Consider the following 18,890-nt stretch of genomic DNA (forward strand, 5'->3'; position numbering starts at 1 on the left):
TGGAGAATAGAAAAATAGAAGACACAGTAAAAATAAAAATAAGTCAACATTAATTAACATAGAATAATAAATAATAAAATAAATAATAATAATAATAAATAATAATAAAGACACAGATGCACCTGATTCAGAGCTGGCACTCTGTTAATCTCAGTGTTTTTCTTTTATGATTCCTCTGGTAAACAGAATGGAATTTCATATTTTCATTTACATAGCCAGCAAAACCATAAGCCCCATGATGAAAGTTTTATTAGACCCCAGTCACTGATGCTGCTGAAAGATGCTTGGACTCCAATTACTTACGACGAGATAGTGATCTTGGTCCCAGTCTCTTGCTCAATTTTCTTGAGATTTCGACCTTCTTTGCCAATTAGTCTCCCAACGAGGCTGTTGTGAGCCAAAACTTTCAAAGGAATTTCTTCAGCTCTAATTACAAGAAAGAAGCAAACAATATTGTTCCACATTTGAATGTCTATATTAATGGGGTACAAAAGCAAAAAAAAAAAATCACTAGTGAATTAAAATATTATTATATAGTAAACAGCAAATAATTTCACTATTCATTAGGTCCAGAGAACAAAGATGGATTTGTTATATAGCTACCTTGGTTCATAAGGTCGAAATTTAGTGTTACCCTCTGGCTCTAAGGCATACAAAGAATTCAGTACTGAAGAAAGACTCCAAGCTAGACAGTAGAACTCAGTGCATATACAGTAGTAAGACCAGAGGTTTGATAATGAAAGGATGAAATATTTTAGGATTTTTTTTTTGGTTTAAGATATTTCAATGTGAAGTTCAGCAATGTGGGAACGTCTTAGGGCAGAAAAGCTCCTTGGACACCTCCCATAGGAAGAGTACTTGGAGACTCCGTATATTTCTCAGGAAGTGCCGGGGAAAGATGTTGGGGATAAGTATTCCCTGATAATTTCAGCACAGTGCGCTGCCACCCTGACAACACCTCAAAAGAAAAGTAAAGATTCTTCTTCTTTCGGCTGCTCCTGTTAGGAGTTTGCAACAGTGGATCATCTTCTTCCATATCTTTCTGTCCTCTGCATCTTGTTCTGTTACACCCATCACCCGCAAGTCCTCTCTCACCACAACCATAAACCTTCGCTTAGGCCTTACTCTTTTCCTCTTCCCTGGCAGCTCTATCCTTAGCACCCTTCTCCTAACATACTCAGCATCTCTCCTCTGCACATGTCCAAACCAATGCAATCTCACCTCTCTGACTTTGTCTCCCAACCATCCAACCTGCGCTGACCCTCTAATGTACTCATTTGTAATCCAATCCATCCTCGTCACACCCAGTACAAATCTTAACATCTTTAACTCTGCTACCTCCAGTTCTGCCTCCTGCTTTATGGTCAGTGCCACCATCTCCAACCCATATAAAATAGCTGGTCTCAAAATATTATTTCTGTCAAATCACTCTCTTTCCATAAGCTAAAACTGAATGTCACCAACTTTCCCCCAAATTACCAATTATGTAATTCATGCCCTTCACGTGCAATGTTTCAGTTTTGGAGGACTTTCTGCTGTTAGCACACCTGTTTCAGCCAAGTAGATAGTGCTGGTATTAGTATTGTAGTAACAACATTGAATGAAAAATGATAAATTAAAATGTTAAATGTATTGACAGTATTCCAACAACCCTGGGTATGCCACAGTTTAAAACCTACTGTAATGGGCTACTTTCCAATTCATCGATCTGTTATTGAACACTAACGTATTTTGATTTACATGATGAGATTTGACAGTCAAACATTTTTTTTAAATTGCAGTAAAACACAAACAAGCTTTTTGTTGTGTGGATATTATTAGAATGAGAAAAGTTAGCAGAGCTCCTCATTTCTTTTTCACTTATATGAAAATGAATACTATGTGAAATAATATACACAACAAGGTAAAAAGATAATGTATTTTCTATGAAACAGTATACAGATTAAAAATGGATATAGTGTGTTTTTGCTGTCTTTAGTTAATTTGCTGTGAATAAAAGATAATCAATTTCTTCATCTAATGAACACCTATAAATACAGTACCTAGGAGTGCAGCTGGATGATAAATTGGACTGGACTGCCAATACTGATGCTCTGTGTAAGAAAGGACAGAGCCGACTATACTTCCTTAGAAGACTGGCGTCTTTCAGCATCTGCAATAAGATGCTGCAGATGTTCTATCAGATGGTTGTGGCGAGCATCCTCTTCTACATGGTGGTGTGCTGGGGAGGCAGCATAAAGAAGAGGGATGTCTCATGCCTGGACAAACTTGTGAGGAAGGCAGGCTCTACTGCAGAAATGAAGCTGGACAGTTTAACATCTGTGGCAGAGTGACGGGATCTGAGCAGGCTCCTGTCAATCTTGGAGAATCCACTGCATCCACTGAACAGGATCATCTCCAGACAGAGGAGCAGCTTCAGCGACAGACTGCTGTCACTATCCTGCTCCACTGACAGACTGAGGAGATCGTTCCTCCCACACTATGCAACTCTTCAGTTCCACCCAGGGGTTGGGTGGTAAACGTTAACATTATACAAAGTTATTGTCTGTTATACCTGCATTTTTATCACTCATTAAATTAATATTGTTCTTTATGTATGCTGCTGCTGCTGGAGTATGTGAATTTCCCCTTGGGATTAATAAAGTATCTATCTATCTATCTATCAATATCTAGTCATTTCAAAAGGCTTATTTGTGATATTTTACAAACAACAAAAAACGGTCGATGACTTTGATATACTGTACAGTACAATATATGTAATGAACAAATTACATTAATAACCATCATAATATATACTGCAATTGAGCTGAAATAGCTTCCAACTCAAGAACACAGGCTTCTCAGTATATTTAGGAAAATATAATTCCAGAATCTTTGGAACATTTCAAACATTAAGGTGTAAACAGAAGAATAAAATGAGAATCTCCATATAGTTGATATTTAGTCTTCTCCATTAGGCTAACATTTTTCAGGAAACTTACTTTTCCTTCATAAGAGCAAACTCTCAAATAATCTTAAAACAATGACAATTTTAAACAGATTATAAATCATAATATACTATATGTGCAAATGAGACACAGAGCAGACATTGGAGTTCATAAAAAAATTTGATATTAAAAAGAGCTTCTTTCCCAGGTAGCATCTCATAATGACTTTGGATTTATTTACCATAGAGAATTTTAAATCATGACTAATTAGGGTTATATAAACCATCTGTTCTTATCTACATGCTTGCACATAGTTAAAGTTTAATTCTATATATAGAGCATTTACTCAAAACTAAGTTAACTCAAGTAAATGTATTAGACATTCATTTAATGATCACAACATGCAAACACACAATCACAGCACTTTGCCACTACATAACCAGATCATAAATACCCTAAATCTTAGCTGAAAATGTATTGATAGAAACAGCAACAGTAGCTGGACAGTGAATCACATATCAAAACAAATCTTATTAAAAATACCTGCTGTAATACTTTACTTAAATGACAAGGAAGAACAGATTCATTTCATACAAAATATAAGCAATGAATATAGTCCAACAAGCTGTAATTATCAACAACCACCATAAAACATATACAATTATGCTGAAAAAGCTTTTAATTTGAGCCTACAGACTTTTTTGTGCTATTTTGTACATAAAATTCGGAGGTTTTTGGCTAGAATTTAAAGACAAAAATCTGTAAAACAATTTGCTGTTGGTATTTTATCAGAATTTTCGCAGATTCTGGCGATAGTGTAAAGGTTATAATAAAACACAGTTTTTCTTAAACTTGTGTACTGTAATCCAATTCAAAGATGCACACACACTCTCTGAAAAACAAGAGAAAAACTAAAGAAAGGCCTGTGTGTAAAAGGAGGCAACCTAACCTGAGTTTGAAACAGAAGGTTACCAAAAACAGGGTTCAAACTCAGAATGCTCGATCTGTAGGGCAAATGCGCTAACCACTGTGACGCCCTATGGTAAGGATGTATACAACAAAAATGAAAGGGGAAATACAGAACCATGTAACACTGACAGTAGAAATATAATAGATAATAGAATAAATTTGTTTTATTAAACTACACAGCCTAAATCCCAGTTATTCAAAATCAGTCAATACTGAGATGTGCAAGTGATACAGTGTGTTTATCATTTTACTACTGTATAATATACTGTATATACTGTATTTGCAATTGCAAATGCCCTGCTTTTGCATTATCATTAATTCATCATTTTGTTGCTCACGTTTTAGTCTCACTGGCCTCTTTCTCCATGATCTCCAGAATCATACGGCAAGCAGAGGAACAACCCTCAGGTGTCGAGTGTATGGTTATGGGTTTCTCTGCCGCTCCAGCATTCTCCTTTCTATGGATATCGACCCTGCAAATGCAAACACCTTTTAAAATGTGATGAAATTTTAACAAGTTTTACAAGCATTATTAACTACTAGTATAACTACTAGATTTATTTTCAGTACATCAGAAGAAAATTATTCAAATGTAAAGCTAAACAATCTGGAATATGAGCTAATACAAATATCTCATACTCTAAACAGTTCATTGTTGTGCAAGAGGAGGAAGCAAACAAAAGATTTACAATGGATTTGGATGTCCATTCTGAAAATGCGCTTGCTTAGTCTGGGTTGGGGGAAGCTGGCAGTAATAATCACAAACAGGTACCTATGTCCTACGAGTTGCAAATCCATAGTGTACAGATATATGTTACAATTGTTTTAAAATATACATTGTGGTCCCCGGCCGGTCTGCCTCCTCCAGACCGTGAGGGGGCGTCCGTCCTGGTTAAGTTGGGGGCCGCGGGTAGAGGGCTTGGAAGCCCAGCCCTGTAGGGACCTGTGGCCACCGCCAGGCGGCGCCCCGATGCCGGTTTATCCCGTGTGGTCCCCGGCCGGGACGCCTTGGAGGACCAGAGGAGGGTGTGTGCCAGGCAGCGCCCCAGTGCCTATTTATCCCGGGAGCCCGGCACTTCCACCACACCAGGAAGTGCCGGGGGGAAGATGACAGGGGACAACCAGAAGTCTTCCGGGTGCGCAGCCGGCACTTCTGCCACACAGGGGTGTGGCAAACTCTAATTTCCGGGAAGCAGCTGGAGCCCATCCGGTTCCCATAAGAGGGGCCCCTCCAGTCATTGGTGGATGTCGGGAGGTAGCGAGACAGAGCTGGGGAGAGGACTGGAGGCGGCCAGGAAAAGAAGGCACAGAGACTGTGAGCCCTGGACTTTGGGGAATCGGTGCAAGAGGCACTGGGGTTGATGCACTACAAACTTATAAATATTGTAAATAAACGGTGTGTTGGGTGAACTTAAGATGTCCGTCTGTGTGTGTCCGGGCCAGCTTTCACAGTCGCGTAGCCGGCAGGATGCTCCGCCTGGTGCAAGGCGGGGACCTGCATCAATGAGAAATATTTCTGTGAACGGCCCGGCGCGGCAGCGACTCACACTGCCGCAGGAGCGCCTGCGGCACAACCGCTGGAGCGGTTAACCCCAGAGATCGCCGCCGGACCGCAGAAAGGCCATCCCCGGGTGCGGAGGAGGAACAGACGTCGCCGGAGCGCAGCGGGCCCCGAGAGTCGCGCTGTCGGGACGGACGGCCAGGTCGGCGTTGCAACACAGAAGGCCACACCGAGGCAGAGGCCTCGGCTTGACGGGATCCAGGAGGTGAGTGCCCTGCCCTGCAATAATCGGGCTCGTAAATACCTTGTTTTCCACAGGGGGCGTAAACTGGATCCGCGTTCGTGGCAAGAGCACGCCGGGCCACGGGCTGTCGGCAGCGCGGCGGTGGCAGCAGAGGAGGCTGCGTATTCGGAGCCGCTGCGGCGATTCCTGCGGAGCAGCAAGGAGGCATGTCTCCGCACCCAGAGCAGGGGAGACAAGATGGCCGCGGCCCGGATGTCCCGCCCGCTGACAGGCACGGGATTGGCTGGTGTGGTCTGGTGTGCCCGCCGATGATTGGATGGAGGCGGGACCTAGGAACACCAGTCTCATGTCGAAGAGGGACCCGATTGGGACAGATGGAGGGGCCCACAGGAGGCAGGCGTCGCGTGGAGCTGATGGACAGGTAAGCTCACCGACGTCTGTCTCTTTCTTTCCACCAGCGGCTCGGCACGTGTCGGAGGAATCACTTCGGCCCGCCGAGCCGTCTTTAGAGCAGGTGCTAGGTGATCTCGTGCTCCGCTTGGAGCAGCTGAGGGGGAAGGCGGTCGCGCGGGAGATACGCCGCGTGGGACGGAGAATCGGCGCGACGCTGGAGCGTTTGGCAATCGGGACACTGCGGGGAAGGTGAGTTGTACCGTCCCGTAAAGCATGAAGGGGGATCCGCCGAACATGGTCGTGACTTATTTAAGGAGGACCAACTTCGAGTAAGCGATCCCCCCACAGCGGATGCGGCGGTGCAGACGGCCGATCGGGCGAGGAGAGCGAGCATGCAGGCGCTGGCAGAGCCGGGGCTGATGATTGCCCTGGGTCCTAGTGGCCTGTGCTGCAAGCCCGCGGCAGTCACCTGTCGCTCTGCAGGGACGCAGATGGGGCTGGATATGAGCTATTTCCATGCTCAGACCCAGACCATCAAGCCGTCCAAGAATAGAAGGAGGAACCGAGGGGTGAATGCCGGGACCTCCGATACGAAGAGGCGTCTCGCTGGGGGCGAGCGCCCGGAGAAGGGCTATCCTCTGCGCGGGCAGAGGAAATCCCCTTGGCGGCTGGGCGAGCCGCCTGCGAGAGCGGTCCCGCGGACAACGAGAGGACGGGCATGGAACCTGCGGCGGAGGACTTCGGCAGGCAAGTCAGGGGCTGTCGGAAGGGGGCAGGAGCACTGCCGGTACGGAGACTGGCAGGACGCTCGGGGTAAGTGTCCTGGCAGTGCTTCTGGCCCTCTTTCTCCTTTTTCCACAGGCCCGAAGCCCCGACGAGCGCTAAAGCCGACGTCGTCAGGGACCTGCACTCCTGGAACGGGCCGCTCCACGGGAGAGCTCCACACCGGGAGGCCAATAGTGACCCAGCTGGGGAGGATAGCGGAGGCGAGAGCGGCGCAAACCAGAGGGGCACGTTTGCGTCGGAGGGGGTGCCGAAAGGAGATGTCCCAGGGTGCCGTGTTGGACCCTGGGGACATAGTAGGACCCTCTCTGGGGACGTGCTGCCCTTTCGGGACGTGCCGTTCGGACCCACGTGTCCTCGCTAGTGGTGGGGCACTGTGGTGCCCGGCCGGGACGCCCAGGAGGACGAGAGGAGGGCTTCTGCCTCCTCCAGACTACGAGGGGGCGTCCGTCCTGGTTAAGTTGGGGGCCGCGGGTAGAGGGCTTGGAAGCCCAGCCCTGTAGGGACCCGTGGCCACCACCAGGTGGCGCCCCGATGCCGGTTTATCCCGTGTGGTCCCCACCTGGGACGCCTTGGAGCACCAGAGGAGGGCGTGTGCCTCCTCCAGACCGAGAGGGGGTGTCCGTCCTGGTTATGCAGGAGGCTCGGTAGGGGCTTGGAAGCCCAGCCCTGTAGGGGACCTGTGGCCACCGCCAGGCGGCGCCCCAGTGCGTATTTATCCTGGGAGCCTGGCACTTCCGCCACACCAGGAAGTGCCAGGGGGAAGACGACAGGGGACACCCGGACGGCTTCAGGGTGCGCAGCCGGCACTTCTGCCACACAGGGGTGTGGCCAACTCTAATTGCCGGGAAGCAGCTGGAGCCCATCCGGGTTCCCATAAGAGGCCGCCTCCCTCCAGTCATTGGTGGATGTCGGGAGGTAGCGAGACAGAGCTGGGGAGAGGACTGGAGGCGGCCAGGAAGAGAAGGCACAGAGACTGTGAACCCTGGACTTTGGGGAATCGGTGCAAGAGGCACTGGGGTTGATGCACTACAAACTTGTAAATATTGTAAACTAGCAAAATACCCGCGCTTCGCAGCGGAGAAGTAGTGTGTTAAAGAAGCAATGAAAAGAAAAGGAAACATTTTGAAAATAACGTAACCTGATTGTCAATGTAATTGTTTTGTCACTGTTGTAAGTGATGTTGTCATATATATATATATATATATATATATATATATATATATATATATATATATATATATATATATATATATATATATATATATATATATATATACATATCATATACATATATATATATATACATATCATATATATACACATATATACATACATATATATCACATATATACACACATATATATATACATATACATACATATCTACATATATACACACACAGCTATTTCAGATCAGTGCAATACGCTGTTTGTTAAAACGGTTGACTCCGCTCTTACGCAATAACAAATCAAATCATTCAGTTGTCTTTGCTCATATGTCATTTTAGAGCTGGACGCCTGGCATTTTTTTGGCCACAAGTTCGCTTCTGTTTGGTGTGAGGTTCTGTGTTGTGGAGATTCTCAGGATGGATTGCAGGTGCTCATCAGTGAGGCGACTCCTGTGTGCTGTTTTGTTAGTCTTTATCACTGAGAAGAGCTTCTCACACAGATATGTGCTACCAAACATGCACAAGGTTCGAGCCGCATGTAGACGGACTTTTTGTTCTTCAAAGTCACCAAAGCGCCGTGCAAACTCAGTGCGCAATAACTCTAGTAAGCGGTAAGTGTTAGGCAAGGCAGCTGAAGCGCTGCATTATGGGATCTGTAGTTTATTGTGTTACCAGCGCTTCATATACCCGGCTTTAATAACAATAATACAGTATATAAAATGATCTCGGGCCGGATATAATTACACTGGCTGGATGTGGCCCGGCCCTTGAGTTTGACACATATGGACTAAATAGAACTTGAAAAGATATATTTTTTCAAATGTGATCGCAATTCAGATAGAGTTGACGCCAAGACTACAGCCTGCATGCCTCAATGAGTCATCCTCCCTCGCTCTTACTTTTTACCGCTCATCTAATGAATACACTGAGTATGGCTTTACCAAAACAATCATTGATGGCTAATAAAGTATCCATTATTCGAGTATGTAGAGCGGGATATATATATATACATATATATATACCCGCGATCGCAGCGAGAAGTAGTGTGTTAAAAAGGTAGAAAAGAAAAGGGAACATTTTAAAAATAACGTAACATGACTGTCAATATACAGTATTTGTTTTGTGAGTGTTACTGAGTGTTGCTGTCATCAAGGATTTGATTATCATTATTTCTTTCAATCAGGTTCGTATTTGTAGGATGTGTTGTGTTCAAGTTACATTCCGTGTTTGTCAATCGCTGTAAAGATGACAGGTTTCATTCATCGATTCGCTTCTTACTGCATCAATAAACAGCTCGCCTTCTTCTTTATCTGAGACCTGACACACTGCATGCACAGGTTTTTTACACTGTCTTCCTTTAGCGGACATTGACTTTTTCCACCGTGTGCTTTGTTTCCACAGTAGCTGCATTTATGAATATGCTTATCAGACGCTTCATATTTTTGCTGCCTTTTCAATTGTGTAATTCGGTTTTGTTCAGCCTTTGGAACTGTTGCTTTTATCTGTGCACTGCGCCAGTTCACGTGAGCCACTCGTGTACTTGCATCGAAGGTTCCCAGCTGTGCTGGTGCCATCTCGCTATGTCCATAGCTTTATTTAATGTTACCTTAGTCCTGGCACTTAAAACTTTCTCTCGCAGTTTCGCTGAGTTTGTGTCAAACACCACCCTGACCATCTCATCTTCCTCTCCATAAGCACAGTCCTTCACCCGTGAATATTTACCCGTGGCAGTTTGCTATTGGATTGCCGCTGACGGACGGCCTTATATGGGCAGGCACTAAATTACAAACGCCAGCGGCAGCCTGTCTATGAACTTAATTTAAAGTGTAGGTTTACATCGTGCTTTGTTTCAAGTAGCAGAACTCATGAATATGGTTGTATATGTCACTCGCTCGCTTCTTATTGTTTCGCTGCCTTCTCAATTATATAATGCATGTTTTCTTGAGCGCTTTTTTGAGGTCTTCCTGGTTTTCTATGTACTGCGTGATTACGTGGGAGGCGTGATGATGTCACATGAAACTCCCCACGGCGTTGAAGCTCATCTCCATTACAGTAAATGGAGAAAACTGCTTCCAGTTATGACCATTACGTGTAGAATTTCGATATAAAACCTGCCCAACTTTTGTAAGGAAGCTGTAAGGAATGAACCTGCCAAATTTCAGCCTTCCACCCACACGGGAAGTTGGAGAATTAGTGATGAGTCAGTGAGTGAGTCAGTCAGTGAGTGAGTGAGTGAGTGAGTGAGTGAGTGAGTGAGTGAGTGAGGGCTTTGCCTTTTATTAGTATAGATAAACGGTGTGTTGGGTGAACTTAAGATGTCCGTCTGTGTGTGTCCGGGCCAGCTTTTACAACATATAATATAAAATACACTGTATGTATTTTTCTTTTTTATAAAGAACCAACAATTTTGTATATTATGGTCCACCTCCTTCATAAATAGACAACATTACCTGCTTTGACAGCACGGGAAGGCCATGCATATGATGCAATACTCTGGGAACTCCTTCTAGCATGTAAGAATTTAAAATTATTTTCTACTACAGTAACTATTGTCATATGTAGGGTATTTCTCAATATACACATGTGATCAAAAATTGGATTAGACATGCTGAAAAAATTACTTATAGTTTAATATAAATACATTTATGAAAGTACATTTACAATTTTGTTACATTCCAAGACATAAAAATCTTACTCTCACAATATGAGTGCTACTGCAAAACATGTTCATAAAGTGTTTCTTACTAAATGATACCACTAAAGCCTGAAATGGCAAACAGACATTACTTAAAATGAATGGCAAAAAATGTGTCTTCTTACAAAAGGTCTCCACAAGAGAAACCTCTACTTACGTACTTGGACTGGGTCTGCTTGGTAACATTCTTGATCGTGAGTCCCTCTTTCCCTATGATGGCACCCACAAATTGTGTGGGGACAAGCATGCGCAAGGGAAAGTCAGGTTGCTTTAAGCGTGAGGCAGAGGGGCTCCCTGAAGTGCCAGGCTGAGAAGTGCCCTGGTCACGTGTCTGCCGCCCTCCACGGCGAGATCGCTGGACAGGAGGAGATGGTGCTGCATCCATATCCAGGATATAGGAAACTCGGAATGAGTAATCCTCAAACTTATGTGCAGTCAGTTTCTCGATTGCCCTGGAAAACAAACAATTCAAGATTAAGTGTTTTATTTCTGTAGGATTTGTCATATACAGTACATCTTATGTCATGAATTCCAAAGGAAATTGATTTACAGTACTTTCATTGTTTGTTTAACCTTTCCATCTACAGTAAGGTAACTTGAAGATCACCTCTGGTGAACCTGACTACATGAAAAGAAGATGAGTTACCCCTCCTAGCCCGTTCCTAAAACTAGCATTGGAATAAGAATAAAAGCCAAAAAAACTCTCAAAGGAAATAAGAGAGTTCTTAAAGTATTTGTAGCTTTAACTCAGTTTTCTATACTTGTTGGAACAGACCACTAAAAGATGATTAGCTAGTTTCCCTGCTTCTCCTCACCCGGTACTTGATCAGCAATGACAACGCACATTATCTTATTCTTGAAGGATTGGACACAAGACGAGAATTAATATTGGATGAAATGCCAGTCCATCACTGGACGTGCTCTCACACTCATTCATTTAATAACAGTTTTTACAATGCCAATTAACCTAATGGACATGTCTTTTGGAAACGGGAGGAAATAGGAGCATCTAAGGAAAAGAAGAAAACAAACCATGACCTTCAAATATTTCCAGAAAAACAACCTAGAGCATACATTGCAACAAACAAGAGTAAACAGCATTTCTCTGTATAAAGGACCTAACATTCTGAGACTTAAAAATGTCTTAGAAATATTCTCATGAGTCTTTCAACTATTTCATTTGGCTGCTTCATTTCTTGTTTGATTCTCCCATCATGAACACATTTACATATTCTTAGCAATGTTTCACGTAGTGCTTGATGCTGGGGCAGTGTTGTTTTTATGACCAATCCCAATAATCTTCTTCATGTTTATATTTTAAAAAGTAAACTTTGATACTATTTATTATACTGTAATTCATCTGCTTGATTAATAAGAAATCAAGGACAGTGCCTTACAGAATCAAAAGAAAACTGGGAAAATTCTATCAAAGGCACAATGCTTGTAAATACGATACTTTTTTCATCTATTGCTATAGTGATGGTTACTCAGCTGGCTAAGGATGAAAGGCACAAGACATGATCAATGCTGTGCAAAGGCACTGAAGGAAGTAGTGTGGCTCAGTGTGAACTGGGTGAATATCTCAAAGATGATATGTTAACATCATTATATTGAATTTTTAAGGCTCAGCCACAATAATTATTCTGGCTATGTCTGTGGCATTGTCCTGTAATTTAAACAACAAGCTCAAGGTGGGTGTATGGATGAAAATTTTAAAACAGTTTACAAAACATTATACATAAAGGCATACAAATTAATGACATCTCTTTTCAGAGACACAAGGGTTTATCTAGAATTGATTTTTTTGTGAGAGAGAGGCTAAGCTTGCTGTGCCAATGAAAAGGTGCATTCCCATGTGGTAGCAGCTTTTCCCCTGTGCTGTACCTGGCAAACAGCACGAACCTGATAATCTTTTCTATTTTTTTCCCTAAATCTGGCCCGTTGTACATTATACAATTAATAAAAACTAATGTAGAAACATGGCTCAATTTACAAGCCTAATATATGAGAAGTTTTTAGTTATGGTTGAAGAGTATTAGTCATGGTTTGACATAATGATATTTTCCAGATTATACAAATAACAAATGGTTACAAATTAGCAATGGCTACTTCAAATGAGATGAACTTGTTTAAATGTTAGTTAAAATGTACAATAAATTACTAACATCTTGTATTTTATCATTTTTACCTATCCAATACTATACAGGTGCCGGTCATAAAATTAGAATATCATGACAAAGTTGATTTATTTCAGTAATTCCATTCAAAAAGTGAAACTTGTATATTAGATTCATTCATTACACACAGACTGATGTATTTCAAATGTTTATTTCTTTTAATTTTGATGATTAGAACTGACAACTAATAATAATAATACACATTACTGTGTGTAATGAATGAATCTAATATACAAGTTTAACTTTTTGAATGGAATTACTGAAATAAATCAACTTTGTCATGATATTCTAATTTTATGACCGGCAACCTGTACATGTTTAATCCAATTCAGAGTTTATGGGGGGTTGGAGCCAACATTGGAAACAAAGCAGACACTAGCCCTGAAGGAAGGGAGCACCAGTCTATAACAGGCTGTATTTCTACTGGGCCAACCTGGAATCACAGAAGAACCTAGCACACATATCTTAATGATGTTAAGAGGGAAAGCACCGAACAGTAGAAGCAAAAAACTAGAGAGACTAGGAAGGACATGGAAACGCCACTCAGTGATTGGCCAAGATTCAAATCAAGGACTCGGGAGGTGTAACGCAGTAGTGCTAGTCACCATATCACTCATTCCTAAACATTTATTTTTTATTTAGAACATGGAAGATTTTGAGTTTTCCTTGCCTTTAAGACCTGGGTTCAATAACCCTGGAGTTATGATGTTGTCTCCCTTGTTGTCAATTGGCTTTACATTGGCTTATTTTATCAAACAGATATATAGACTATAACAAACAACAACAAAGCACTCATATACACCACCAGTCAAAACTTTTAGAACACCTAGGTTTTTCTTCAAATGTAATCAGTTGAAATGCAATGAATGATCTAATATGGTGAAACGGTAAGCAGTAAACTGTCAGAGTTTTAAATTTAAAAGTTTAGGTTAGCTAAAACTGAAAAAAATAGGAAATTTCAGAATATTACAAATGGGCCGTCCTCAGGGAACAACTAATAGGCTACAACCTACAGATGTTGTGCAGCAGTTAAAGTAAATTAAGCCTTGTAAGTTAAGGCCAACAATTTACACAGGTGTCCCAACTTTTGTTGATTACTTAAAAAACTCTCTGTCTGTTTTAAATAAGATTTGGAACAGATTGTGTTACTATACCCTCTGAAGTATTTGGACAATATTACTCTGTAGAAAATTGTAAATTCCAGTGATAATGGCAAGAAAACAGCAATTAACAAACAAAATAAGACAGAGCATTATTACCATTAGAAGTATAGACCTTTCAGTTAGAGAAATTGCAAAAAAAATCAAAGAGTCAGTGAGTATGGGTGTCCCAGACAAATCAAAGGCATTTGGAAACTGGAAAAAAAAACTGATAGGAAGAGATGTGGTAGAGCCAAAGTCACAACCCAATCAGAAGACAAGTTTCTGAGGGTCACCAGCTTGCACGATAGGCACCTCACAGCACAACAGTTTGAACTGCAGTTTAACAGTGGTAGAAAAAACAAGTCTCAGTTTCTCCTGTCAAGAGGAGTCTTTGTGCTGCAGATTTGACAGGGTGTGTGGCAGTAAGAAAGCCATTCCTTAAAGGACAAAATAGGGTCTTGAAATATCAGCTGTAGACTACAGCAGATTGGACAAAATCTCCTCTTCATAGGAGGGCAAGCTAGACTACATATTCAAGATTAACAGGTTTTACACATATTCTGATTTAATTTAAAAATTATAAGCCACAGATATAATCCAAGCAAAATTTACACAAATTATTTTCAGCAATTTTAACAATTTTGCTAAAGACTGAATGCATAGGTAGGCTCTGACTCCCAAAACAATAAAGCTAAATTAGATGAAGGTACAGTGATTCTGGGCTATGCTTTGCTCAGGTGCACTGGCACCATATTTCTCAATAGCACAGGGCTTCATGATGTGCTTATCTGTTGCCTCACTGTTTTACTCTCCCACAGCTCAAGGTAAAAATGCACTTGAATTGTATTGCCTATGGTCAAAGTTAGGTCAGAAATGTAACCTTATCTGATTTGCCTACTATGTGCCAAAATACTACTGGGCCAAAAGTGACAACAAATCTAGGTGTGAAAGCTAGTAGAATATTGTGTCACACAATATAAAAGTAATAACTTGCTTGGCAGCAAAATGGCAATAGAATAGTATTAATTTGAAAGGGTCTAAAATCTATGCAAATCAGCAGGCTACATTTCTGGTTTTTAATCTAGAACATTAACTACTCTTCTAAACTTTGTATGAATAAGCATTTCCCCCACTGCTGTTTGTTACAGCTCATTGCTGTGATACATACATTACAAAATAAAAATAAGATAAATATACATTTTGTGAAAAATGCAGCAGCACACTTACACTTTGGCTTGTTCCTTCGTTGCATATGTGACATTTACAACTGCAGTTTCCGTGTCTGTGTTTACTGCAAGAAAACAAAAATTATCAATAAATAAACATATTCATATCCCTCTTTTACTGCAAAAACATCTCTGGAAAAAAGAGAGTAATGCATCTGAGTACATCAAACTGTTGTGCTCCTGGCAAAATAGTCATGCAAATGCCAGACGAAATCTCCCAGAAGCAGTCTGTTAATGTGTGATATTGTACTGCAGGTACGAATCAACCAGGAATCAGCCTTTTAAGGACAGCCCAGAGCTTTTAGATCACTTCCTACTATAAGTTTTAGGAAGCAGAAGAATTCAAAGATCTAGACCCTTTCAGGCAGTGTGGTGTAATGGTTAAAGTTTTAGACTTTGGACTTCAAACTCTGAGGTTGTGAGCTCAATTCCTGCTACAGACACTGTATGACCATGACCAAGTCACTTCACCTGACTGTGCTCCAATTGGAAAAACAAAAGAAATGGAACCAAATGTATCTGAAATGTTGTAAGTCATCTTGTATATGTTACTGTAAATGTAAACAGACAGATTCGCCACAAGACCAGGAAAGAAAGGGAGTGTTAGAGAAATGGAGAAGGCAAACCAGGGCTGTGCTGGGTTGGTGAATGAATATGAAATAACCCGCACTTCAATTTCCTGTGGCACAGGGTGCTATAGAGGAACCTGCACAGGCTGAACTGTAACTGTAGAAAACTTAACAATTATTCATTACCCAGAGACCAAGAATAAAAAATGCTACTCTAAACTGGTACAGGTTAGCAGCAGTGAGGTTGCCTTAGAACTAAACATGAATGTAACAGGCCTAACTGCACTAGGACAAGGGGGGATTTCATGCTGTAGCAGTTGTCATGTGTGTTTGGTGTCATTGTCAGGTTGTACCTTTTCATCATTACAGTAAGAATCTGAATAGGTATTAGAAACCTATGGATTATCTCGAAAGGAGCACCTGACTCAGAGGGCCAATACAATCTAAAAGGGGAGGGGTTGACCATTCCTAAAAAGATGAAGGTGCAGTAGCAAGTAAGAGGTGGAGATGGGTAAGGAACAGCACCAGACAGAAAGCTGCCAATATTACAAGGAAAACTATGCTGCCTACAAGATGAGTTTGGTTACCTTGGGTTCAATTTCATGGAAGGCAAGAGAACTTGGTAACACAGAGTATCCTTTTACCTTTTTATGGAGCACATGGGAGAGGGCCTGACATGCCATTGTGAGGAGGCAGTGTGAAATAGATAATACTAAGGTACAGCTCAATGTAACCCTCGTGATGACAGATATTAAAAAAAAAAGACAGAGAGAGAGAGATACCAGTAATTAAGTTTTTTTATCCTACTAGTTAATCCTTTATGATAACTGTCATTGATGTATTCCTGTTTTATTAGTGGAGTATTTTGTGTTATGATCTGTCTGTGTGTGGAATTTTGTAAATAGCTAAGTTATGTGTTGGGTTTATTGTACAGTATTTACAGTTTTATTTCTGGTCATATGTTTTGCTTCTGTTGGTGTATTTTGTACTTATTGTGTGGCTAGTAGGGGAATAGTGTTGGTCAGTCGCTCACAGGATCATTTATTCACTTATTTTCTTTTTGCTGCTGCTCTAGGGATTGGTTATAATCATGTCCATCCCAGGGTTGGAAAAGTGTCTTAAGTGTGACAGAATAATTTAGAGCTAACGATAGTTAAGTATTTTGGTTTGCAGTGTATTGTGAAGTATATAAAAACTGGTTTTGGAAAAACTTCTGAAATGGTCAAGTAAACAAGTGATGCACTAGAAGAAAGCTGATTTAACAAAATGTACCAAGAAATGACTAAGAGATCAGCAGATATCCTTCAAACAAGAAGAATGGACAATTGTTATATACAGTGGTGCCTCATGCTTCGAACTTAATACATTTTAGGAGGCCATTTGAACACTGAATTGTTTGAAGTCCAAATCAGTTTTCCCCATTAGAAATAATGGAAAGTGAATTAATCCGTTCCCAGACCTTAAATCTTGAACTTAAACAACGAATACACATAATTTAATGTAAAAAATAACACAATTAAATGCCCTAAACAATGAATTAAAACATAAAAACAATAAAATACATAATTAATGTATAATAAAATGAAAATTGTATTTACTGTACTTTAGTGAGGAGTAGTGATGTCCTAAGTGGATGCTATGGTTAATAGATAGGGGTTATGTACTCTATATAACCAAACACAACAAAAATAAAGCAAAAAAAGCTCTGAAAACACATGAGCGTAATACAAGAGATGCTTTCATAGAAAGAGCGAGAGACAACTTGGACGCACAACAGATGACATTTACTGTTATTGTGTAAGCACTATCTGTTGCTGCACCTTATCACTGCGCACACAATTCAAACATAGAAGTATCACTCGAACTCCAGATCAAATTTCTCTTGAATTTGGCATTCAAACTCTGGAAAGTTCAAAGTGTGGGGCACCACTGTACACAGAAATTTCAAGGGTGATGTCTAAATCCAAAGTATAGAATAAGAATATAATAAAATACTTTTTTTTTATATAAGTAATTTAGGTGTAAACCATCGCACCTGAGTAAATGTATGCATTGATTAACACTGTATGTAAATTCAGTAGTTTATAAATTGAACCTCTTCCCTTTTTTTTCTTCTTCTAAATATTCTGTAACAGACTTTTGTGAAGGATGCTCCCTCAAATGAATTTGCCGAGGAGTAATTAAATGATGCAATGAACAGCTTTTCTCCTGCCTGATTACTGACTCAGAGGTTTAATCAAACATCTGCTGGTAGAGGACACATTTCTTTCTTTAATTAAGATGTCAATTTCTACCACACCAGGTCTCAGTACTGTCAAACTGGACTGCTCTTTGTAAGAGAAGCCTGGTAAGGCTACCTGAAACAGGAGGAAAATCTAGTAAAAGAATACAGCCATCTGGGTGGCCATCATTGTGAGTAAGAAGCAATGGAGTTGGTGTAATTAGCAGCCAGTTGACCTATGAGATTTCAATAACCACTGCAAGTGACACTGCAAACGGTGATAAGGCAAAAGAGGATAATGTCAACTGTGACAGAAGGTATAAGATTATGGCTAAGTCTTTTATAATTAAAAGTGAATCAAATGAAAAACATGTACACCATTCTAACGGTCTTGATGTTCTTAGAAGCTCATTCATTCATTCCAAAAACTACTTAATCCCAATGAGCAAGGAAGTTGTCACCTATCCTAGCAGCCTAAATTGTAAGGGCACCAGTCAATCACTGGACATTCTTATATACACACCTACACAGGACAAGGTTAATTTTAACAATTAATGTGACAGAAGTCTTTGAGATATGGAAGGCAAGCCAATGCAGACACAGAGGCAATGTGCAAACTCCAAACAGAAGGTGTCTAGATTGGGATTTGAACTTGGACCGTGAAGCTATGAGGCAGCAGCACTAAGCCACAGTTATGGTGATAATTCTTATATTCTCAAAGATCAAAGTAAGTAGTTCATAATTCTTTTGTGCAATAAAATGATTACACATGTTCAGTGATTTTTAAATTGCAAATTCATACAGAATTTAGAAAACTTTTGCATGTGGTAGCAAATCCAGTACAAATGTATATAACTTGCCCGAGACCCCAG

At 41.1% G+C, this 18,890-nt stretch overlaps 1 protein-coding gene across 2 annotated transcripts in view; it reads right to left on the minus strand.

Annotated features, from left to right (window-relative positions):
• igf2bp2a (insulin-like growth factor 2 mRNA binding protein 2a) overlaps nt 1-18,890 on the minus strand; it is a 273,454-nt gene that overhangs the window by 49,140 nt on the left and 205,424 nt on the right. For both annotated transcript variants that reach the window (XM_039756346.1, XM_039756345.1), the window contains exons 5-8: nt 15,230-15,293; nt 10,845-11,135; nt 4,235-4,369; nt 304-426 (exon numbers count right to left, since the gene is read on the minus strand). In XM_039756346.1, the coding sequence (XP_039612280.1) occupies nt 304-426; nt 4,235-4,369; nt 10,845-11,135; nt 15,230-15,293 (613 nt within the window). The remainder of the gene's footprint in view (nt 1-303; nt 427-4,234; nt 4,370-10,844; nt 11,136-15,229; nt 15,294-18,890) is intronic.

This window comes from Polypterus senegalus, chromosome 6 (genome assembly GCF_016835505.1).
Source record: "Polypterus senegalus isolate Bchr_013 chromosome 6, ASM1683550v1, whole genome shotgun sequence".
NCBI classification, from domain to species: Eukaryota; Metazoa; Chordata; class Cladistia; order Polypteriformes; family Polypteridae; genus Polypterus; species Polypterus senegalus.